Below are 25,673 nucleotides of genomic sequence, written 5' to 3'. Positions count from 1 at the left end.
TCCCCGTATCCGGAGTCATTCTTTTCTTTGCGGTCCCATCAGAACTTCACGTCTACTGCTGAGGGTTGCTTAGAATCATACAATCATAGAGTTGGAAAAGATCTTGTGGGCCATCCAGTCCAACCCCCTGCCAAGGAGCAGGACAATCTGTTCAAATCACCCCAACAGATGGCCATCCAGCCTCTGCTTGCCATCTTCTTTTCTCAATGGTCTGTTCTCAATGTTTCATCTTTTTTTTTTTGCCTTTAAATTACATGTTAATTTGTTCGTAACAAATGGTAAGCCGACTGAGAGTCCTGGGATTTGAAGTCCAAGCATCTGGAAGGCTGTCCTTTACCGATGTAGAGTGAAAACAACAGAGTTTGTATCATTAATACAAACTTCCCAACTAGTCCCTTCTAATTGCTTGAGGAAACCTGATTACCAATAAAGAGATTACCATATTTACACAAATCTAAGAAGTACCTCTTTTGGCTAAATGACCAACTGGGGTGCGCATTACATTTGTGTAACATAGCAAAGTGTGGGTGGGCGGGCGGAGAGGTGTGTACTCGCAGGAGAGGGAGTGGGAGCACATGCCAGCCTCCCCGCCTGTCCCAAGACACCTTTGCCTTTACCTTTGCTTCCTCCACTCCTGAGGCTCGCCCCCTTCACCTTTGCTCACCAGGACTGCCTTCTGATGCTGGCAAGGCCTTTGTCCACCGCTTGGCCAGAGATAGGGCACCCCATTGGCTACACACTACCGGGTTTCGGTCAGTTGTATTGGGAACGGGTCAGCTGTGACCAGCAGTGCTGCAGAATTCGAAGAGGCACAAGTGGAGGGCAAAAGGGAGACACGTCCCAAGAGGAAGGCGCCTCAAACCAATCCTGACCGGGTAGACCTACTTATGACCCCACTATATTGGTCTCTCCTTTGTAGCAGTCATGCGTAAGACTGAAATGTGTAAATGTGTGATGCCCTTCCGACACATCTCTGATTTCTCAAAGGTGCTTTCTCATAGGCCGTGGGCATGAAGAGTCCGTGTGTGGTGGGTGCTTTTGTTGTATCTCCTTCCCAGGTCTGTGTTCCTTCTCTTTGGGGAAAGGGAGACGTGAGCCTTGACCCCAGGCTGAGACCTTCTTTCTCTCTTGTGAGTGGAGGCTTTGCTCTTCTCTCTGGACTGACTGATTCCCCTTAATGTTCAGTGGGGTTGGGCAGCAAGGGTTTGGCATGGAGAGAATACATCTCTCTATCCTATGAATACAGAATTTTCCCTCCATGAGGATAGCTCTGCCAACATATTTCATCCTTTGGTTCCAGGGCTTTGGAGAGAGGCTCTTTCCCCCTCCTTCCAGTGTCACGCTGGGCAAGGAAGGGTTAAGGGCAGGGAGTGTGGTTCCCAGAGAAGCAGAAAGGAAGTGGGCCTCCTCAGACCTGCCTTTCCTGTCCCTCTAGGAACCAAACTCCCTCCACTTCACTCTTCCTAGCCTGGCTGGGAGAGAAGAGAAGAGTTTCTCCCTTTGGCCTCTCCTTCCTCCTCCTCCTCCTTCTTCCCCTCCTTCCAGTGACTCTTCTTCCCATTCCTTCTCCAAAAGGCCAAAGAAGGGCCGAAGCCCACCACACCTGGAGGGAGGGCTGGAGTGGGCCCAGGCAGAGGTAATTTTCAATGGTAAGCAAACAGTATTTTGGCACCCCCCCCCCCAAACCAATCACTGATATATATTTTCTGTTCGTCGTGGGAGTTCTGTGTGCCATATTTGGTTCGGTTCCATCATTGGTGGAGTTCAGAATGCTCTTCAATTGTAGGTGAATTAAACATCCCAGTAACTACAATTCGCATATGTCATGGTCTATTTTCCCCCAAGAGCGCCCCTGGGCAAGATCAACTATACTGCAAATGCTTACTTTGCGTAATGGGTTGAACTGCCCATGGGCCCAGGCCTCATTCCCTCCCAGGCTGGCCTCCTGACCCAGGCGGAGACACACACCCTGGCCGAGAAGAAGAAGAAGGGAAACCACCCCTTCCTAAGCTCTCCTCCTTGGAAGGAGATGCAGCCTGGCCTTGAGCCTTGGGCGCCATGGAGAGAAGGGGGCCTGATGCAAAGGGATTGGGGGTCAGCCTTGGGAGGAGGGAGAGGCAGGCAGAGAGAGGCCCAGGGCTTTCCCTTCCCCACCCACTCACCTGCCTCTCTGCTTACCTGCGTCACTTCCACTCCATCACAAAGTATCATAAGTACTTTTAAAAACATTAAATAGGTTCTTTTCTTCCGCTTTCAGTCAGACAGGTTGCATTAGGTACTTTCATGGAAAGAATCAAATGCAGACTCCAGTCCTGGCTTTTAGAAGAATTAACCTGGTTACATAGACAAAGGGGGATGTGGCATCGACATTTACACATCTTCTCTAACATTCAGTCTTTCATTCATCATTCATTCATCAAGCGTTCTTACCATTCTTCTTGTTGAAGATGATCCGCTTCTTGGGAGGAGGAGGCTGTTCACGATGGTGTTCAGAAATGGTGTTCAGTTGGTCTGACACACGCTTTCAGAGAGAGAGAGAGCGCGGTCCTTTTACGTCGTGTTTTCTGTTGATGTGATTCTGAAGGTGTAAATTGCTGACAGCAGATCCCATCAGTTCCTGGACAGATGTTGATTTTGTTGAATTGGCTTTCCTTATCAAGGAGCCTTGTAAACATTTCTGTAAGGAGCCACAGTGTTGACTTCCTTACTTAATAGAACCTGCTTGCCTGGGTCTTTTCCTCCCCTTAAGTTTTTAAAAAATAATTCATAGTTGTTTGTCATCTGGATTTCCACATATTTTACTTTAGTTGTTATATTGATTTTTGTCTCAAAGTCTCTGGGTTCTTTATAAGGAAGACTATGAATCACAAGGCATCAGTTCAGGGAATCACGGGGGGATTCAGTGTGGCTTGGGACTGAATGGGAGCTCAATGGGGGACCAGATGAGGCCAGGTGGGTCTAGAGGCTGGAGAAGCAGAGGCCCAAGTGGAAGGAGGGCCCAGCATTACTGGGTTCTGAAATAAGTAAATAAATGGCTAGGGGTTCTTTTCTTTTTACTCTCAAAGAAAAATCCTCCCAAAACCTGTTGTCTAATTCTGCTTTTCTTTCACAGAGAAAATGTGATTTCTGGCTGAGAATTTTGGAGTTAAGCCTGCTCTGGGATTTCTTTCCCTTGAGAGAAGACAGAGGAAGAGCATCTTGGATACGGTAGGGTTCTTCATCAGAGTGGTTCCAACATGGAGAAACCCAACTCACCTGGACCTGAATCAGGAAGGGCTACCGGGAAGATTGGAGAATCCTGGGAAATAACTACACAGATGATCCTAGATAAACACATACAGTTCCAGCGCTTCAGGCATTCCTCCTTTCGAGAGGGCGAGGGACCCAGAGAGGTTTGCAGCCGCCTCCACTCTTTCTGCCGCCAGTGGCTGAAGCCAGAGCAACACACCAAGGCGGAGATGCTGGACCTGGTGATCCTGGAGCAGTTCCTGAGCATCCTGCCCCCAGAGATGGGGAGCTGGGTCCGAGAGTGTGGGGCAGAGACCTCTTCCCAGGCGGTGGCCCTGGCGGAAGGCTTCCTCCTGAGTTGGGCAGAAGACGAGAAGCAGGATGGACAGGTGAGAGCATTGCCTCTTGGCTTCACTCACCTGGGGACTGATATATAGATTAAACGTATGTCCTGCCTTCCTTCCAAGATGGGACTGATGTGAGGGAGAAGCCGGACTCTGCTCCCTCGGCCTCTTTTCCCACCTGCTCTGCCCCTCCTGCTCTCACCTTCATATCCAGCATACATTCAGTTGCTACTCTACCCAAATTTCTTGACCCCAGATCACATTGAAAATGATGGAAGGGGGAGTGTGACATGTGTTTCAAACTCATCTGTGATTTTTTAAAATTTCTTCCATACTTCTTCTGGAATACTGTGTGCTCTTCCAGGCCCATAATAACTGCGTTGACGTCCATCCTGATGTCTCTGAATCGGAGAAAACTCTGCCAGGCCCCACTCAGACCCTCCAGCAGAAGGAGCTCCAGCAGGAAGGAGATGGGGCTGCGGCCTTGGAGGGTAAGGAGGACACTTTGGGGTGTTTTGCTGTTTTATGCCAGTGTAACTTCCCCTTCAGGGGATTGTAACAAATGCACAATCCGTTTGAGCTCGAGAAGGCATACATGTAGGATCCTTTGGCCTTGAGATGAGTATATAGGTAAGCATTTGGTTGCAAAAAGTGTAATTTCAGTCTGATTTGGAGTTTTCTTTATTGTTATACTTCTACATTTGCATACTGTTGGGTGGGACTGAAATATCAGCCGTACGGTATGTTCCCAGGTGAAACCCGAAGCTAAGACGAGCCCTGAAACTGAGCTGGAAGACAAACAACAAAAATAATGTTAGTCAATTGAAATACCAAGCCCAGTACTAGTTTCAATCCAAGCTACTTAAAGCACTGCTTGAGATAAAACGGCCTAAACGCCAAAACTTTACATATTCCTAGGCTGGCGAATGCTCTTTATAGGTTTCTTTTCAGAACCCTAATTGTAAGCTCTGAGACATGTTTATGTGATCAGCGTTCCACTCTTTTCTCTCTCTCCCAGAGGGTGGAATGATGTTGTTGCCAAATCCACAGTCATTTCTTCCGCTTTGTGACGGAGTGGAACTGACTCAGGTAAGCAGAAGGATTCCTGGGAGAGGAGGAATGGGGCTGCCTGGGGGTCATTTATTCCAGGCTTGATCATAGAATCCTAGAGTTGGAAGTCCAACCCCCTGCCACAAAACAAAGAAATTGCATTCAAAGCACCCCTGACAGATGGTCATCTAGCCTCTGTTTAAAAGCTGCCAAAGAAGGAGCCTCCACCACACTCCAGGGCAGTTCTCACAGTCAGGAAGTTCTTGCTAATGTTCAGGTGGAATCTCCTTTCCTGTAGTTTGAAGCCATTGTGAAACAGAAAAGATTGAACCCACAGAAATGTAAATAATTTCAAAGAGATTCTTGTCGTTCTTTTGCTTGATTTCCATGATGTGAGAAGGAAATGTGTTCTTTTTCCACCAGGGCCCAATCGCCTTTGAGGACGTGGCTGTCCGTTTCTCTTTGGAGGAGTGGGCTCTCCTGAATCCTGGCCAGAAAGCCTTGTACGTGCAGATCATGGAGGAGATTCATGGGATGGTGGACTCTCTTGGTAAGGCTCCCTCACGTATGGGGATTTCTGTTTCAAAATGCAGGATCCCAGTCAGCAGCTCCCTGGTGGGAACAATATGCTAAATCATCCCAATCACTGATGATCCTCAAGGCAGGGCTTATGTTAGAAATATATGACATACTAGTAATATATGGGTCCCTTAGTCTTTCTGATACAGAGGACAATCTCCCTTCTTTTTCTCTATTTTCACTATCTTTCCAGCCTTGTCATGCAAAACCGTAATAATCTCTCTAGCAATCTGAAATTAGTTATAGGATCTTCTATGTTGGAGCAGAAAAATCCAACCTTAAGTGAACTTTGGAAGAGAGGACTGGAGGCTGGGGAGAGAAATAAAATAGAGGGAATGATTGTGAAATGGGTGGGAGCAAGGTAAAGTTTTAGCTAGAGAAAAAGGCAAGCATTTGAATGTGAAGGGAAAGTCATCCATTCCCCCAGAAAGAAGGAGACAGAATGAACAGCAAGGCTGTGGCTGAGGAACAGGTAGTCTCTGGAGCATATGTTACTCACCTCTACCTTGGAGGCTCCAGGCAGTCTAACACTGTCCATCTGTACTGAACAAGGGGTGGGGAGAGGACAGCAGTTATATCTTCTTTTCCTCCATATCTATGTTGTTTTAAGGATCATTGAAATTTCCTTCTTATACCTATTCCCTAGAGCCCTTATCACTCACACAGAGGAATTGTTGTTTCTGTCCTCCTTCTTCACAGCAGATAACTGGAACACCAAACACAGCAGGCATTTGGGACGCATTGCGGGACTTCCTAGACAGCAGCAAAGCCACAAAGAAGATGGAGGTTCTGCCAGAGAAAGGCCCTACAAATGCAATGTATGTGGGCAGTGTTTTACCCAAAACATAGGACTTATACTTCACAAGACCATCAGTGCTGGGAAAAGCCATTGTAAATGGAAAGTATCAGCAAAATGTATTGCTGATTACATACTGCCAGATCTGAGCCAAGAAGAAATATTTGAAGGAACTGAAGATTTCATAAACCAGGAGTGTGGGAAACCTTTTATCTATACTTCACACTCAGTGAGCCACAAAATACTCCACACAGGAGAGAGGCCTTACCGATGTGAGGAGTGTGGGAAATATTTTGCTCGCAATTCAGACTTGGTGAGCCACAAAAGACTCCACACAGCAGAGAAGGCATACCAATGCCAGGAGTGTGGGAAACGTTGTGCTCAGAGTTCAGACTTGGTGAAGCACAAAAGGCTCCACACAGGAGAGAAACCATACCAATGCCAGGAGTGTGGGAAATGTTTTGCTCAGAGTTCAAACTTTGTGAGGCACAAAAGACTCCACAAAGGAGAGAAGCCATACCAATGCCAGGAGTGTGGGAAATGTTTTGCTGACAGTTCAGGCTTGGTGAGCCACAAAAGGGTCCACACAGCAGAGAAGGCATACCAATGCCTGGAGTGTGGGAAATGTTTTGCTCAGAGTTCAGACTTGGTGAGCCACAAAATACTCCACACAGGCGATAGGCCTTACCGATGTGAGGAGTGTGGGAAATGGTTTGCTCGCAATTCAGACTTGGTGAGCCACAAAAGACTCCACACAGGAGAGAAGCCTTACAAATGCGAGGAGTGTGGGAAATGTTTTGCTTGGAGTTCAGACTTGGTGAGCCACAAAAGACTCCACACAGGAGAGAAGCCTTACAAATGCGAGGAGTGTGGGAAATGTTTTGTTCAGAGTTCACACTTGGTGAGCCACAAAAGAGTCCACACAGGAGAGAAGCCATACCAATGCCAGGAGTGTGGGAAATGTTTTGCTCACAGTTCAGGTTTGGTGAGCCACAAAAGAGTCCACACAGCAGAGAAGGCATACCAATGCCAGGAGTGTGGGAAACGTTGTGCTCAGAGTTCAGACTTGGTGAAGCACAAAAGACTCCACACAGGAGAGAAACCATACCAATGCCAGGAATGTGGTAAATGTTTTGCTCAGATTTCAAACTTGGTGAGCCACAAAAGAGTCCACACAGGAGAGAAGCCATACCAATGCCAAGAGTGTGGGAAATGTTTTGCTGACAGTTCAGCCTTGGTGAGCCACAAAAGACTCCACACAGGAGAGAGGCCATACAATTGCCAGGAGTGTGGGAAAGGTTTTGCTCAGAGTTCAGACTTGATGAAGCACAAAAGAGTCCATACAGGAGAGAAGCCATACCAATGCAAGGAATGTGGGAAATGTTTTGCTCTGAGTTCACACTTTGTGGAGCACAAAAGACTCCACACAGGAGAGAAGCCATTCCAATGCAAGGAATGTGGGAAATGTTTTGCTCGCAGTTCAGCCTTGGGGAGCCACAAAAGAGTTCACACGGGTGAGAAGCTATACCAATGCAAGCAATGTGGGAAATGTTTTGCTCGCAGTTCACATTTGGTGAGCCATAACAGACTCCACTCAGGAGAGAAGCCATACCAATGCCAGTAGTGTGGGAAATGTTTTGCTTGGATTTTATATTTGATGAGCAGAGAAGATTTCACACAGAAGAGAATCATGCCAGAAAAAAAAACTGTACAAATGCCAGGATTGTGGGCAATGCTTTACTCAGAGTTCATCCCTTGTGAGTCACCAGAGAATTCATACAGGAAAAAACCATACAGATGGCCAGGTAGTGGGAAAAAAATTTGTTACAGCTCAACCTTTGTGAAGCACAGAAGACTTCACATAATGCCAGGAGTGTGAAAAATGTTTTGCTTACAGTTCACACTTGGTGAGCCCCAAAAGACTCCACACAGGGGAGAAGCTGTACAAATGCCAGGAGTGTGGGAAATGTTTTGTTCAGAGTTAAGCCCTTGGGAGTCTCAAGAGAATTCGCGCAGGGGAAAAGCTACACAGATGTATGGATTGTGGGAAATGCTTTCCTGATACCTTTACTGACCTTACAAAACACCACCTAATTCACACAGGATAAAAAACAAAGAAATGCTGGGGGGGGGGTCATACTTTTTGACCCATCAGAGACTACATACAGGAGAGAAATCATTCAAAGAGCTGGGACAAAACTAATAAAATGTGTTGCAAAAGGGAAATGGTGGGATCTGGACATTCTGGTGCTGTCAGCTATACATTCAACATTTCCCAATTAAGACATGTGATTCTCTTGGCTTCAAATAGGGTTTGGCTTGACTTGTTTGTCTTGGGACTGCTTTGGAGAATGCTTTTGCTTCTCTGGACACTGGCATCACTGTGGGACTGGACTGTCTTTCCTCTGGTCAGGCTTTGTGGGTAAACTTCTGATTTCAAACACAATCCTTTGAGAAGTCCTGACTAAGATTTGGTAGAGTCCCCTTTCTTGTCATTTACATTCCTTAGGTGGGCTCCTGTTCTTGGAGCAGCAGAAAGCCAGCTCTTTGTGACAATCCTTCAGAGGGTTAAATACTGTACAGGAGTTGATTATACATTGTATGATTTTAACTGTATTTGTGTTTAGATTGCCTCAGTAATGCTGGAGCGGCCTAAGTCAGAGGAATCCTCCATGTGCGTTGCCATGGAGACCGATGCAGGAGAGAGGGAAGTGGGAAGAGCTTAGAGCGGAGAGTTTGAAAAAACGACAGTTAAAAATCAGTTAGGGTTTAGGTTTAGAGGTGTGAGCAGTCCGGGTTTAGGTTCAGGGGAGTCAGGAGTTAGGTTCAGAGGAGTGAGGAGTTAGGAGTTGGGAGAGAAGGAAAGAAAAGGTGGCGGAGTGACTTGCGAAGCAAAGCTTTGAGGCTTTGAAAAGCTGGGTTTGGCTATTGGAAGTTTCTCAGGCTAGTGCAGCCGAATGGTGAAACAGAGCTGGTATTCTTTTAGTCTAAGGAGAGGCTAAAGAATAGTTTACTTAGTATTTGATCTAGGGAGGATCAGACAAGGGAAACATCCCTGTATTGAAACTTTGTCTGAAACAAGTGCTCTACGTCAGAAAGATACTGTGTTACTTGAAAGAATGAACTGTTAAAGTTACAAGTATTATTCCAAGTGCAACAAGGAAAAGTTACGTCTTGCAACCACACGCTGTGTACATAATAAAATTGTTAACTTTTATTTGAAGATGGCCTCAGCTCCGTCTATTCTGTGTCCAAAGTGCCATTTCTCACATTATTACAACTTACCTCAAGTGGTGGCAGAAACGCAAGGAAAAGTAACCAAATAAATCTACATTCTTCTCTCCAAATACAATTGTCATGCCACCTTTAAAAAAAAATCATACTGTATATACTCGAGTATAAGCTGAGTGTTTGCCCAAAAAGAGGAGAGTGGAAACTGGCCGCAAGTTGTTCAATTGAGTGGTGTCCAGTGATGGTTTTTTCAGCAGCAGTTTTAAAACAGCTTCTTTTAAGCTTGCTGGAATTTGGCCTTCTTGAAGGGAGGCCTTAACCACCACTTCTACCCACTCTGCCAAACCTCCTCTGGCCTGCTTTACCAGCCAGGATGGGCAGGGTCCAGGATGCATGTGGTCACCCTCGCCTCTCCAAGGGTCTTTACATCTTTAGAGACTGCAGTAATCATGGGGTCCAAGTCGAAACGAATCAGAGCGATTTTATCAGCAAAGAACCGAGCAAATGCTTCACATCAAGGTGCCGAATGGTCTTGTGAAAAAGGATTTAACAACCTTCTGACTACTCGAAACAGCTTAGTTGGACGGTTCCTCGGGAATGCAATGTTGGTCGCAATGGAAGATTTTTGTGGCCTCCACTGCCACAGAATATGACCTTAAATACGCACATATCCATGTTCGGTCTGATTCACTGTGAGATGTGCCCCACATGCCCTCTTGTCTCGTCTTCTCATGCTCCATCGCTGCCAGCTCCTCAGTGAACCAAAGAGCTGGGTTAGCTCTGAGATGAGGTTGTTAAATCCGTGCCTTGCAGGACTTACCAGCTTTCCGCAGGGCATGTAAGACATATTTGTTTAGACAGGCCTTTGATCTTTGATGTTGCTGTTTTTAAATTGTGTTAAATTGTTTTTAAATTGTGTTAGATTTTAGCCTCTTCTTGTAAGCCGCTCCGAGCCCCAGGGGAGTGGTGACATATAAATTTGAATAGTAAATAAATAAATAAATAAATGAGAGACAGGAAGTCCCGTAGCGATGGTGTCCCTTGCCCTCTCCGTCTCACCATTCCAGCGAGTGAGCGGAGCATTGACAGGAGCACCGACCAGGGTGGCAGGAAATTCCCCAAGAGCCGCCAGGAAGCCCTCTGTGTGAGGGTTGGTATATGTGTATAAACAGAGTAATTAGAAGCTTTACCTCAGTATTTAAACCAATATATATCCTGCTGTATAATAGCCTGGCCCCTGGCACACTCAGCCAATTGGCTGCTGACACCTATCTCTCCAGCCAGCCCACCATTTCAAATCCTCACACTCTGGGCCCATAAGCCTCCTGGGCGGAGCATTTCAATAGGTCCTCCCGCCCTGGGCAGGTGAGGGGCGCAGGAAGCCTAAGCCTGGCCAGAGGAGGGTCGGTCCAGGGCAAGAGGAATAAAGGCGGTTCCTCCACACGGCCACCTTCCTCCCTTCCCTGACAGAAATCCCAGTCCAATGTCTGTCCTGCCCTGTGGGTTGGGCCAGAAACCACTTGGGACAGCTGCACGGTTGCCATGGAGTCATGAATGACTTTTCAATAATTCTGAAGCATATGTCCTTTTTATTGTAATTTCCAGTGCAAAAGGCACTACAAATTACAGAAAAACATTTAGACATACAGATTCTATGCAACTATATTGGATGTACAACAACTGACAGTTACATAGGACTGACAACTGGACAAAGGGGAATTACATTTTCACTCAACATTCACACACATGTACATCCATGCACCCAAACGTTATTATATCCTTTTTTCCCTCCTTGGAGAAGCACCTGGCCAGATGCTGACTCTTTTTGATTGGTGTTGACGAACACAAGGCTTATGTTGACGTCCATCTTAACATTAGGAATGTTGCAAACATTTCTGTTATCACTGTTCCAGTTCTTATCAGAGTTTACCTTTCATTTCTCTTTGGCAACTTTTAATTCTAGTCCAGCATGCAGGTAGGTAGTCATGCAGGCCTGGGTCTTTTACTGGTGTTTCCAAAATTATTAGTTCCATACATCCTCCCATTCATTCCCACATATCATATTAAATCTACACTTATAAAAACCGCACATTAAATTTTTGTGACAATGGTAGCCATGAAGTCCTGAGCTGCTCCCGACAGGGTGACCTCTGCATGGACGTTGAAGCACCCACTACTATAAGCCGCCGAGACGGAAATGTGGAACTCAGTGACACCCTTCTAACAGGACTGTGAATGGAGCTTCCCCGGGCTTGGCAGAGTGCGGCTTTGGAGAGCAGCCATTGCAGCGGGTGATGTCTCCAAGACCACGCGTGGGCAAGGAAGAGCCTGCTTGTGGTGGGTGCTTTGGTTGTCTCTCCCCCCAGTCGGTGTTCCTCCTCCTTGGGAAAAGGGAGCCCTGGGACTTGACCCCAAGTGGAGACCTTCTTCCTCTGTTGTAGGTGGAGGCTCTGCTCTGCTCTGCTCCCAGGACTGATGGATTGCCTTGAATATTCAGTGGGGCTGGGGAGCAAGGGTTTGGCAGGAGGAGAATACATCTAACTATCCTAGGAATACAGAATTTTCCTCCCATGATGATATCTCTGCCATCATCTTTCATCCTTTGGTTGCAGGGCTTTGGAGAGAAGCTCTTTCCCCTCCTTCCAGTGTCACAATGGGCAAGGAAGGGTTAAGGGGAGGGATTGTGGTTCCCAGAGAGGCAGGAAGGAAGTGGGCCTCCTTAGACCTGCCTTTCCTTCCCATCTAGGAACCAAACTCCCTCCACTTCACTCTTCCTTGCCTGGCTGGGAGAGAAGAGAAGAGTTTCCCCCTTTGGCCTCCTCCTTCCTCTTCCTCTCCTTCTGGTGAGTCTTCTTCCCATTCCTTCTCCAAAGGGCCGAAGAGGGGCCAAAGCCCACCACACCAGGAGGGAGGGCCGGAGTGGGCCCAGGCCTCAATGGGAGGCCAGGAGAGGTCTGGAGGCTGGAGAAGCAGAGAACCCAGTGAAAGGAGGGCCCAGCATTACCTGGCTGTGAAATAAATAAAAATATAAATAAACAAATGGCTAGAGGTTTGTTTTTCTTTTTTACATCTCTCAAAGAAAAAACCTCCCAAAGCCTGTTGTCTAATTCTGCCTTTCTTTCACAGAGAAAATGTGATTTCTGGCTGAGAATTTTGGAGTCGAGCCTGTTCTGGGATTTCTTTCCCTTAAAAGAAGACAGAGGAAGAGCATCTTGGATACGGTAGGGTTCTTCCATCAGAGTGGTTCCAACATGGAGAGAACCAACTCATCTGGACCTGAAGCAGGAAGGGCTCCCGGGAAGATTGGAGAATTCTGGGAAATAACTACGCAGATGATCCTAGATAAACACATACTGTGCCAGCGCTTCAGGCATTCCTCCTTCCGAGAGGGCGAGGGGCCCAGAGAGGTTTGCAGCCGCCTCCACTCTCTCTGCCGCCAGTGGCTGAAGCCAGAGCAACACACCAAGGCGGAGATGCTGGACCTGGTGATCCTGGAGCAGTTCCTGAGCATCCTGCCCCCAGAGATGGGGAGCTGGGTCCGAGAGTGTGGGGCAGAGACCTCTTCCCAGGCGGTGGCCCTGGCGGAAGGCTTCCTCCTGAGTCGGGCAGAGGACGAGAAGCAGGAAGGACAGGTGAGAGCATTGCCTCTTGGCTTCACTCATCTTGGGACTGATGGAGAGATTAAATGTACATCCTGCCTTCCTTCAAGATGGGACCAATGTGAGGGAGAAGCCGGACTCTGCTCCCTCGGCTTCTTTTCCCACCTGCTCTGCCCCTCCTGCTCTCACCTCCATATCCAGCATATGCTTAGTTGCTACTCTACCCAAATTTCTTGACCCCAGATCACATTGAAAATGATGGAAGGGGGAGTGTGGGATGTGTTTCAAACTCATCTGTGATTTTTTTTTAATTTCATCCATACTACTTCTGGAATACTGTGTGCTCTTCCAGGCCCATAATAACTGTGTTGAAGTCCATCCTGATGTCTCTGAATCGGAGAAACCTCCACCAGGCCCCACCCAGAGCCTCCATCAGAAGGAGCTCAAGCAGGAAGGAGATGGGGCTGCGGCCTTGGAGGGTAAGAAGGAACCCTTTGGGGTGTTTTGCTGTTTTGTGCCAGTGTAACTTCTCCTTCAGGGGATTGTAACAAATGCACAATCCGTTTGAGCTAGAGAAGGCATGCATGTAGGATCCTTTGGGCTTGAGATGAGTATATAGGTAAGCATATGGTTGCAAAAAGTGTAAATTCAGTGTGATTTGGAGTTTTCTTTATTGTTATACTTCTACATTTGCATACTGTTGAGTGGGACTGAAATATCAGCCGTACGGTATGTTCCCAGGTGAAACCCGAAGCTAAGATGAGCTGGAAGACAAACAACAAAAATAATGTTAGTCCATTGAACTACCAAGCCCAGTACTAGTTTCAATCCAAGCTACTTAAAGCACTGCTTGAGATAAAACGGCCTAAACTCCAAAACTTTACATATTCCTGGGCTGGAGAATGCTCTTTATAGGTTTCTTTTCAGGACCCTAATTGTAAGCTCTGAGACATGTTTATGTGATCTGCGTTCCACTCCTTTCTCTCTCTCCCAGAGGGTGGAATGATGTTGTTGCCGAATCCACAGTCATTTCTTCTGCTTTGTGATGAAGTGGAACTGACTCAGGTAAGCAGAAGGATTCCTGGGAGCGGAGGAATGGGGCTGCCTGGGGGTCATTTATTCCAGGCTTGGTCATAGAATCCTAGAGTTGGAAGTCCAACCCCCTGCCACAAAACAAAGAAATTGCATTCAAAGCACCCCTGACAGATGGTCATCTAGCCTCTGTTTAAAAGCTGCTAAAGAAGGAGCCTCCACCTCACTCCAGGGCAGTTCTCACAGTCAGGAAGTTCTTGCTAATGTTCAGGTGGAATCTCCTTTCCTGTAGTTTGAAGCCTTTGTGAAACAGAAAAGATTGAACCCACAGAAATGTAAATCATTTCAAAGCGTTTCTTGTAGTTCTTTTGCTTGATTTCCATGATGTGAGAAGGAAATGTGTTCTTTTTCCACCAGGGCCCAATCGCCTTTGAGGACGTGGCTGTCTGTTTCTCTTTGGAGGAATGGGCTCTCCTGAATCCTGGTCAGAAGGCCTTGCACGTGCAGATCATGGAGGAGATTCATGGGATGGTGGACTCTCTTGGTAAGGCTCCCTCACGGATGGGGATTTCTGTTTCAAAATGCAGGATCCCAGTCAGCAGCTCCCTGGTGGGAACAATATGCTAAATCATCCCAATCACTGAGGGTCCTCAAGGCAGGGCTTATGTTAGAAATATATGACATACTAGAAATATATGGGACCCTTAGTCTTTCTGATACAGAGGACAATCTCCCTTCTTTTTCTCTCAGTTGATTTGCTTTTTCAAGGTGGCATTTTCAGAAACGATGACAGCTTCTCCTCTTGACCTCAACCTACATTTTGACCTTTTTTGGGGCCTCAGGGGGACTGTGGCTTTCGTGTTTTGCTTTCTTCATGGTTGATGTCTGTGTGATGACCTGTTTGACATTTTAATATTCCACTCTCCCTATAGAGATCTGGGAAGTGCATCCAGGACAACTGAGAAAACAAAGGCAAAGGATGCAAATGACGAAAATGGTTTTAAAACAGATTTGGACATTTTAATAGAATTACAATATTTTAAAAAGCATTAAAACCAGGTGCATGGCAGGGTTTTGGTAAAACCAATTAGATGCCCAAACCTTCATGAAGAATAATGTTTTGAATTGTTGCCTGAGCAACTCCAACATTACGACCAATTTGGACTCCAGTGGGAAGACTTCCATAACTGGAGTCGAGTCCAAGCATACCACACACCCTTGCCACATACCACACACCCTTGCCGCAACTGGTCTCTTTACAAAGGCGAGATTCAACGTATTTCCCTCAGAGCTGCTAAGAGGCAGACTGCCTGGAGTTCCTTCCTCTCAAAGACTATGTCCCTGTGGAGGAAATGAAATAGGAACAACAGAATACATTTTATTGCAGTGCCGCTATTACACAGTGCAACGTAGGCAACTTTTATATCCAATCCTGTCCCGCATGACCAGCCATCCCTCACATGCAGAGGATTGTTAGATATCCTTTAGAGGACAAGTGCCACAGGGTGACACTCTTAGTGGCAAAATTCCTCACAGTGGCAACAAGGCGTAGGAAGCGACTAACCTCTGATAGGGGTATTACTTGAAACCACATAGATGTATCTTGTACAATGATCTTCTCCTGAGATGGGAGAATTCAAAATGACTTTGTTTACTGATGGGTCTATGGACCGTAATAAATACTCTTGTGGTTGTGATCATGAAAAAGAACAAGCTTCTCCTGGATTCAGATATGCAGGCGTGGCTATACATCTTACTATCAGTGAGATATTCAACCTTGTTTTTCCTCCCAACCAGACAGGCTGGCATCTGCATGTCTGAAGCTAAGCTCTCTGTACGCTGTCTGTCGCAACTCACAAACTGCCCCTAGCCTCAGTCATTCGCAAGATGGTGACCTGCAAAATAATGCATTACATGTTCTGTGTTGTGAGTGTTTGGGGCTTAGGGTTTTTTGTGCACTGGGAGAGGCATATAGCAGTAATGGAACTCTATATGTCTCTCATTCAAGTGGTAAGAGTAATTTATGGTAGGTTCACAATGGCAGAAATGTAACCATTTCCAATAGAGTGCACAGTCGTCTCACTCCTCACAAACCGGGATGGTTAGGAGGCAATATCCACTCTCTCAAAAGTGGTATTACGTTGATGTCACTATATCTGACTAAGTTCTGCAGACATTCCTTTTTTTGTTCCCTTCTCTGCCTTCATTATTATTCTCTTTTTCTTTACAGTCACTATCTTTCCAGCCTTGTCATGCAAAACCGTAACAATCTCTCTAGCAATCTGAAATTAGTTATAGGACCTTCTACGTTGGAGCAGAAAAATCCAACCTTAAGTGAACATTGGAAGAGAGGACTGGAGGCTGGGGAGAGAAATAAAATGGAGGGAATGATTGTGAAATGGGTGGGAGCAAGGTAAAGTTTTAGCTAGAGAAAAAGGCAAGCATTTGAATGTGAAGGGAAAGTCATCTATTCCCCCAGAAAGAAGGAGACAGAATGAAAAGCCAGGCTGGGCTGAGGAACAGGTAGCCTCTGGAGCATATGTTACTCACCTCTACCTTGGAGGCTCCAGCCAGCCAAACAGTGTCCATCTGTACTGAACAAGGGGTGGGGAGAGGACAGCAGTTCTATCTATGTTGTTTTAAGGATCATTGAAATTTCCTTCTTATACCTATTCCCTAGAGCCCTTATCACTCACACAGAGGAATTGTTGTTTCTGTTCTCCTTCTTCACAGCAGATAACTGGAACACCAAACACAAGAGGCATTTGGGAAACAATGAGGGCCTTCCTAGACGGCAGCAAAGCCACAAAGAAGATGGAGGTTCTGCCAGAGAAAGGCCCTACAAATGCAATGTATGTGGGCAGTGTTTCACCCAAAATATTGGACTTATACTTCACAAGACACTCAGTGCTGGGAAAAGCCATTGTAAATGGAAAGTATCAGCAAAATGTATTGCTGATTACAAACTGCCATATCTGAGCCAAGAAGAAATATTTGAAGGAACTGAAGATTTCATAAACCAGAAGTGTGGGAAACCTTTTATCTATACTTCACAGTCAGTGAGCCACAAAATACTCCACACAGGAGAGAGGCCTTACCGATGTGAGGAGTGTGGGAAATATTTTGCTCGCAATTCAGACTTGGTGAGCCACAAAAGACTCCACACAGGAGAGAAGCCTTACAAATGCGAGGAGTGTGGGAAATATTTTGCTCGCAATTCAGAATTGGTGGGCCACAAAAGAGTCCACACAGGAGAGAAGCCTTACCAATGCGAGGAGTGTGGGAAATGTTTTGCTCAGAGTTCAAACTTGCTGAGGCACAAAAGACTCCACACAGCAGATAAGGCATACCAATGCCAGAAGTGTGGGAAATGTTTTGCTCAGAGTTCAGATTTGGTGAGCCACAAAATACTCCACATAGGAGAGAGGCCTTACCGATGTGAGGAGTGTGGGAAATATTTTGCTCGCAATTCAGACTTGGTGAGCCACAAAAGACTCCACACAGGAGAGAAGCCTTACAAATGCGAGGAGTGTGGGAAATGTTTTACTCGGAGTTCAGACTTAGTGAACCACAAGAGACTCCACACAGGGGAGAAGCCTTACAAATGCAAGGAGTGTGGGAAATGTTTTGTTCAGAGTTCACACTTGGTGAGGCACAAAAGACTCCACACAGGAGAGAAGCCATACCAATGCCAGGAGTGTGGGAAATGTTTTGCTGCGAGTTCAGGCTTAGGGAAGCACAAAAAAGTCCACACAGCAGAGAAGGCATACCAATGCCAAGAGTGTGGGAAATGTTTTGCTCAGAATTCAGATTTGGTGAAGCACAAAAGACTCCACACAGGAGAGAAACCATACCAATGCCAGGAATGTGGGAAATTTTTTTCCCAGATTTCAAACTTGGTGAGCCACAAAAGAGTCCACACAGGAGAGAAACCATTCCAATGCCAAGAGTGTGGAAAATCTTTTGCTGTCAGTTCCGCCTTGGTGAACCACAAAAGACTCCACACAGGAGAGAAGCCATTCCAATGCCAGGAGTGTGGGAAATGTTTTGCTGACAGGTCAGCCTTGGTGAGCCACAAAAGAGTCCACACAGGAGAGAAGCCATACCATTGTCATGAGTGTGGTAAATGTTTTGCTGTCAGTTCAGCCTTGGTGAGCCACAGAACACTCCACACAGGTAAGAAGCCATACCAATGCAAGGAATGTGGAAAATGTTTTGTTAGCAATTCACATTTGGTGAGCCACAAAAGAGTTCACACAGGAGAGAAGCCATTCCAGTGCAAGGAATGTGGGAAATGTTTTACTCGCAGTTCAGTCTTGGTGAGACACAAAAGACTCCACTCAGGAGAGAAGCCATAGCAATGGCAGGAGTGTTGGAAATGTTTTGCTGTGAGTTCAGCCTTGGTAAGCCACAAAAGAATTCACACAGGAGAGAAGCCATACCAATGCAAGGAGTATGGAAAATATTTTGCTAGCAATTTACATTTGGCGAGCCACAAAAGAGTCCACACAGGAGAGAAGCCACGCTAATGCCAGGAGTGTGGGAAATGTTTTGCTGACAGTTCAGACTTGGTGAGCCGCAAAAGAGTCCACACAGCAGAGAAGCCATACCAATGCAAGGAATGTGGGAAATGTTTTGGTCACAGTTCACACTTGGTGAGGCACAAAAGACTCAACACAGATGAGAAGCTATACCAATGTAAGGAATGTGGGAAATGTTTTGCTCGCAGTTCACATTTGGTGAGCCACAAAAGACTCCACTCAGGAGAGAAGATATACCAATGCCAGTAGTGTGGGAAATGTTTTGCTTGCATTTTTTATTTGATGAGCAGAGAAGATTTCACAGAGAAGAGAATCATGCCAGAAAAGAAACTGTACAAATGCCAGGATTGTGGGCAATGCTTTACTCAGAGTTCATCCCTTGTGAGTCACCAGAGAATTCATACAGGAAAAAAACCATACAGATGCCCAGATTGTGGGAAATGTTTTGGTTACAGCTCAGCCTTTGTGAAGCACAGAAGACTTCACATAATGCCAGGAGTGTGAAAAATGTTTTGCTTACAGTTCACACTTGGTGAGCCCCAAAAGACTCCACACAGGGGAGAAGCTGTACAAATGCCAGGAGTGTGGGAAATGTTTTGTTCAAAGTTCAACCCTTGTGAGTCTCAAGAGAATTCACGCAGGAGAAAAGCCACACAGATGTAAGGATTGTGGGAAATGATTTCCTGACACCTTTACTGACCTTACAAAGCACCACCTAATTCACACAGGAGAAAAAACAAAGAAATGCTGGGTGGGGGGGGGGGGGGTGTCATACTTTTTGACCCATTAGAAACTACATACAGGAGAGAAATCATTCAAAGAGCTGGGACAAAACTAATAAAATGTGTTGCAAAAGGGAAATGGTGGGATCTGGACATTCTGGTTCTGTCTGCTATACATTCAACATTGCCCAATTAAGACGTGATTCTCTTGGCTTCAAGTAGGGTTTGGCTTGAGTTATTTAGCTTTGTTTGACTTGGGACTGCTTCGGAGAATGCTTTTGCTTCTCTGGACACTGGCATCACTGTGGGACTGGACTGTCTTTCCCCTGGTCAGGCTTTGTGGGTAAACACCTGATTTCAAACACAACCCTTTGAGAAGTCCTGACTAAGATTTGGTAGAGTCCCCTTTCTTGTCCTTTACATTCCTTAGGTGGGCTCCTGTTCTTGGAGCAGCAGAAAGCCAGCTCTTTGTGACAAGCCTTCAGAGGGTTAAATACGATTGTCATGCCACCTTTTAAAAAATCATACTGTATATACTCGAGTATAAGCTGAGTGTTTCAGCTCTTTTTGGGGGTGAAAAGGTTCCCCTCGGCTTATACTCAGGTGAGGGTCCTGGCTGGAAGGCTCGGGGCTGAAAAAAACCCTTCAATTCCCTGCTTATGCAGCAGGACCCTCACCTCTTGCCGCATGCTAGGTGCCTTTCCAAACAATTACTAACGCTGCTGCTCCTTTACTATGTATTTCTTGTGTCACCCCATGAAGTATAAAAGTTACCATGGAATAGTTACCGTTCGCGCGGCAAAAGAAGGAGAAAGGGAGGTGTGCATGCACATGGCAATAACCGGGAGAGAGGAGCACATGCATGCGCCCTTCAGCAGGGTTGCTGTATGGAGAATAGAGAGGGTACATGGTTGGCGCAAGGAAAAGAAAGAGGCATGTGCACTGCCTCTGGGCGGCACACACCTTCACCTTCTCTTGACATGCACTGCTCTCTCTGCTCTCCACACAGCAACCCAGCTGAGTTGCTGTGTGAAGAGCAGAGAAGTTTGCGTGCACGGCGAGACGTAGAGAAAGGGAGTTGCGTGTGCAGCCTCTTTGGCCGGCACACACCTCCCCCTTTCTCATGCCATGCATGCACCCTCTCTGCTCTCCGCACAGATACAGCTACAAAAAAGCTGTATCTGTTTTATCTCCTGTAAACCTGGTGTCCCTGACTAGGAGAAGGCATGAACAGCTTCATGTAGATGTTAAACAACATGGGAGTCAGTATGGATCCCTCCAGGACCCCACAGGACAATGGCTGAGAGGCCAAGCAAGTGTCCAACAACAACACCTGAGAGCAATCCTCCAAGAAGGAGCAGAGCCTCTGCAGGACAGTGCCCCCAAGCCCCATTCCCACTAGGCATCCCAGAAGGATACCATGGTCTACAATGTTGAAGGCTCCTGAAAATCCAGGAGAACCAACACAGGCACACTTTCCCTGTCAAGCTCTCTACATAGACCATCCACTAAGGCACTGGTTCTCAACCTTTCCAATACCAGGACCCCTAAATATGGTTCCTCATGTTGTGGTGACCCCCAACCATAAAATTATTTTCGTTGCTCCTTTATAACTGTAATTTTGCTACTGTTACAAATTGTAAATATCTGATATGAAGGATGTGTTTTCATTGTTGCAAATTCAACATTATTAAAGCATCATGATTAATCAGAAAAATATGTATGGAAAGCAGATTATTGGATTTGCAGTACCGTCAACCGAATCAGCGCAGACTTCCACAGACCACTGAGACCTCCACACAGAACTCCCATGTCAAACAAAAAATACTGGAGGGGTTTGGGAAGAATTGACAGTGATTTAGGGGAGATGTAGTTCACCTATATAGCAGTAATCCAACTTTTTGCCCCTCTCTTTCAAGTGGTGAGAATGTCATTCATGGTAGATTCACAATTGCAGAAATCTAGCTATTTCATATTGAATCCATCTTTTTGAAACACTTTGTATATTTATTCTACCCTAAAGGTTAGGAAATAGTAAATATGTCCCCTGCCAGTTCCCTAAATTCTCATATGATGAAAAAGTTGCAGCTCCTCTGTAAAAGCCGGGCAGAATTAGACAGGTATTGGAACCAGAGCAATTGGCTGAACAAAGCAGTTGACAGTCCACAGAATGGTATTTCCAAGAAGTCCCTGTGATTGCGGCATTTGGATTACCAACAGCTCTTCCCTCTGGTGCACAGTCTTCTTACTCCTCACAAACCGGGATGCTTAGGAGGCAATATCTACTCTCTCCAGGGTGGTGTTACGTAGATGTCATTATATCTGGTCGAGTACTGCCTGCGTTCCTTTTTTTTTTTTTTGTTTCCTTCCCTGCCTTCATTATTTTTTCCAATTTTTCTTTACAGTTCTATCTGGTATCTTTCCAGCCTTATCATGCAAAACTGTAACAATCTCTCTAGCAATCTGAAATTAGTTATAGGACCTTCAACGTTGAAGCAGAAAAATCCAACCTTAAGTGAACCTGGGAAGAGAGAATTGGAGGTTGGGGAGAGAAATAAAAAGGAAGGAGCGATTGTGAAATCAGTGGTAGCAAGGTAAAGATTTAGCTAGAGAAGAAGGCAAGCATTGGAATGTGAAGGGAAAATTCCTCCATTCCCCTAGAAAGGAGGAGACAGAATAAAAAGCCAGACTGGGCTGAGGAACAGGTAGTCTCTGGAGCATATGTTATTCATCTTTCCTTTAGAGGCCCCTGGCAGTCAAACAGTATCCATCTTTACTGCACAAGGGGTGGGGAGAGGGCAGCATTTATATCTTATTTTCTTCCATTTCTATTTTGTTTTAAGGATCATTTCGATCTCCTTCTTATAGCAATTCCCTAGAGTCCTTATCACTCACACTATTTCTGCCCTTCTTCATAGCAGATGACTGGAACACCAAACACAGGAAGCATTTGGGACACAATGGAGGCCTTCCTAGACACCAGCACAGAGGAGGTGGAGATTCTGCCAGAGAAAGGCCCTACAGATGCAATGTATGTGGACAGTGTTTCACCCAAAATATGGGACTTACACTTCACAAGACCCTCAGTGCTGGGAAAAGCCATTGTAAATGGAAAGTATCAGCAAAATGTATTGCTGATTACAAACTGCCAGATTTGAGCCAAGGAGAAATCTTTGAAGGAAATGAGGATTTCATAAGCCAGGAGTGTGGGGAATCTTTTATCCAGAGTTCACACTTGGTGAGCCACAAAAGACTCCATACAGCAGAGAAGCCATACCAATGCCAGGAGTGTGGGAAATGTTTTGCTCAGAGTTCACACTTGGTGACGCACAAAAGACTCCACACAGGAAAAAAGCCATACCAATGCCAGGAGTGTGGGAAACATTTTGTTGACAGCTCGGTCTTGGTGAGGCACAAAAAACTCCACACAGGAGAAAAGTCATACCAATGCAAAGAATGTGGGAAATGTTTTGCTCGCAATTCAGCCTTGGTGAGCCACAAAAGAGTCCACACAGGTGAGAAGCCATACCAATGCAAGGAATGTGGAAAATGTTTTGCTCGCAGTTCACGGTTGGTGAGCCACAAAAGAATCCACACAGGAGAGAAGCCTTACAGATGCGAGGAGTGTGGGAAATATTTTGCTCGTAATTCAGACTTGGTGAACCACAAAAGACTCCACACAGGAGAGAAACCTTACAAATGCGAGGAGTGTGGGAAATGTTTTGCTCAGAGTTCAAACTTGATGAGGCACAAAAGAGTCCACACAGGAGAGAAGCCATACCAATGCCAGGAGTGTGGGAAATGTTTTGCTAACAGTTCAGGCTTGGTGAGCCACAAAAGAGTCCACACAGTAGAGAAGCCATACCAATGCCAGGAGTGTGGGAAATGCTTTGCTCAGAGTTCTGACTTGGTGAGCCACAAAATACTCCACACAGGAGAGAGGCCTTACCGATGTGAGGAGTGTGGGAAATATTTTGCTTGCAATTCAGACTTGGTGAGCCACAAAAGACTCCACACAGGGAAGAAACCATACCAATGCCAGGAGTGTGGGAAATGTTTTGCCCAAATTTCAAACTTGGTGAGCCACAAAAGAGTCCACACAAGAGAGAAACCATTCCAATGCCAAGAGTGTGGGAAATGTTTTGCTGGCAGTTCAGCCTTGGTGAACCACAAAAGAGTCCACACAGGAGAGAAGCCATTCCAATACCAGGAGTGTGGGAAATGTTTTGCTCTCAGGTCCACCTTGGTGAACCATAAAAGAGTCCACACAGGAGAGAAGCCATTCCAATGCCAGGAGTGTGGGAAATGTTTTGCTGTCAGTTCAGCTTTGGTGAGCCACAAAAGACTCCACACAGGTGAAAAGCCATACCAATGCAAGGAATGTGGAAAATGTTTTGCTGTGAGTTCAACCTTGGTAAGCCACAAAAGAATTCACACAGGAGAGAAGCCATACCAATGCAAGGAATGTGGGAAATGTTTTACTCGCAGTTCAGGCTTAGTGAGCCACAAAAGACTCCACACAGGTGAGAAGCCATACCAATGCAAGGAATATGGGAAATGTTTTGCTCGCAGTCCACATTTGGTGAGCCACAAAAGACTCCACTCAGGAGAGAAGCCATTCCAATGCAAGGAATGTGGCAAATGTTTTGGTCAAAGTTCACACTTGGTGAAGCACAATAGAGTCCACACAGGTGAGAAGCTATACCAATGCAAGGAATGTGGGAAATGTTTTGCTCGCAGTTCACATTTGGTGAGCCACAAAAGACTCCACACAGGAGAGAAGCCATACCAATGCAAGGAATGTGGGAAATGTTTTGCTCGCAATTCAGCCTTGGTGAGCCACAAAAGAGTCCACACAGGAGAGAAGCCATTCCAATGCAAGGAATGTGGGAAATGTTTTGGTCACAGTTCACACTTGGTGAGGCACAAAAGACTCCACACAGGTGAGAAGGTATATCAATGCAAGGAATGTGGGAAATCCTTTGCTCGCAGTTCACATTTGGTGAGCCACAAAAGACTCTACTCAGGGGAGAAGCCATACCAAGGCCAGTAGTGTGGGAAATGTTTTGCTTGGATTTTTTATTTGATGAGCAGAGAAGATTTCACAGAGAAGAGAATCATGCCAGAAAAGAAACTGTACAAATGACAGGATTGTGGGCAATGCTTTACTCAGAGTTCATCCCTTGTGAGTAACCAGAGAATTCATACAGGAAAAAAACCCATACAGATGCCCAGATTGTGGGAAATGTTTTGGTTACAGCTCAGCCTTTGTGAAGCACAGAAGACTTCACATAATGCCAGGAGTGTGAAAAATGTTTTGCTTACAGTTCATACTTGGTGAGCCCCAAAAGACTCCACACAGGGGAGAAGCTGTACAAATGCCAGGAGTGTGGGAAATGTTTTGTTCAAAGTTCAGCCCTTGTGAGTCTCAAAAAATTCACGCAGGAGAAAAGCCACACAGATGTATGGATTGTGGGAAATGCTTTCCTGACACCTTTACCGACCTTACAAAGCACCACCTAATTCACACAGGAGAAAAAACAAAGAAATGCTGGGGGGGAGGGGTCATACTTTTTGACCCATCAGAGACTACATACAGGAGAAAAATCATTCAAAGAGCTGGGACAAAACTAATAAAATGTGTTACAAAAGGGAAATGGTGGGATCTGGACATTCTGGTGCTGTCCGCTATACATTCAACATTTTCCAATTAAGATGCATGATTCCTTTGGCTTCAAGTAGGGTTTGGCTTGACTTGTTTGTCTTGGGACTGCTTCGGAGAATGCTTTTGCTTCTCTAGACACTGGCATCACTGTGGAACTGGACTGTCCTTCCCCTGGTCAGTCTTTGTGGGTAAACTTCTGATTTTAAACACAGCCCTTTGGGAAGTCCTGACTAAGATTTGGTAGAGTCCCCTTTCTTGTCCTTTACATTCCTTAGGTGGGCTCCTGTTCTTGGAGAAGCACAAAGCCAGCTCTTTGTGACAATCCTTCAGAGGGTTAAATACAATTGTCATGCCACCTTTAAAAAAATCATACTGTATATACTTGAGTATAACCGATTCTGCACTGACTTCCACGACCACTGAGACCTCCACACAGAACTCCCATGTCAAACAAAAAATACTGGAGGGGTTTGGGAGGAATTGACAGTGATTTAGGGGAGATGTAGTTCACCTACATCTGGAGAGCATTGTTAACTCAAACAACCAGATGGCGAGAGAGCGAGGCGGGCAAGGCGGGCTTTGTGCGGAGGACTGACCCCTCACCTGTCCCACGCCCTTGTGCAGGGCCAATGGATGCATCTGAAATGGCCAGACAACCCCCTGGGGTTGCGATCCCCAGGTTGAGAACCGCTGCACTAAGGAGACCAAGGCTGCCTCAGTTCCATGACCCGGTCTGAAGCCAGACTGTGACGGATCCAGATAATCAGTGTCGTCCAAGAACACCTGGAGTTGCGAGGCGACCACACATCCCAAGACTTTGCCCAAAAAGGGGAGAGTGGAAACTGGCCACAAGTTGTTCAATTGAGTGGCGTCCAGTGATGGTTTT

General features: G+C 46.0%; 1 protein-coding gene and 2 pseudogenes across 1 annotated transcript; all 3 read left to right on the top strand.

The window, feature by feature from the left end:
- LOC132766168 (zinc finger protein 208-like) overlaps positions 1-25,673 on the top strand; it is a 146,698-nt pseudogene that overhangs the window by 83,075 nt on the left and 37,950 nt on the right.
- On the top strand, positions 1,416-19,261 carry LOC132765989 (zinc finger protein 665-like; annotated as a pseudogene).
- On the top strand, positions 18,891-24,779 carry LOC137096331 (zinc finger protein 91-like; the record flags this gene model as incomplete). The annotated part of the gene is given in 3 exon segments (XM_067465488.1): positions 18,891-19,048; positions 22,138-22,153; positions 22,325-24,779. Coding segments are annotated over 3 exon segments (2,118 nt in total), but the record flags the coding sequence as incomplete, so codon positions are not given.

Source organism: Anolis sagrei, chromosome 2 (genome assembly GCF_037176765.1).
Source record: "Anolis sagrei isolate rAnoSag1 chromosome 2, rAnoSag1.mat, whole genome shotgun sequence".
NCBI lineage: Eukaryota > Metazoa > Chordata > Lepidosauria > Squamata > Dactyloidae > Anolis > Anolis sagrei.
The sequence above is the reverse complement of the archived record's forward strand: the minus strand, read 5'-3'. Positions and strand labels throughout refer to the sequence as shown.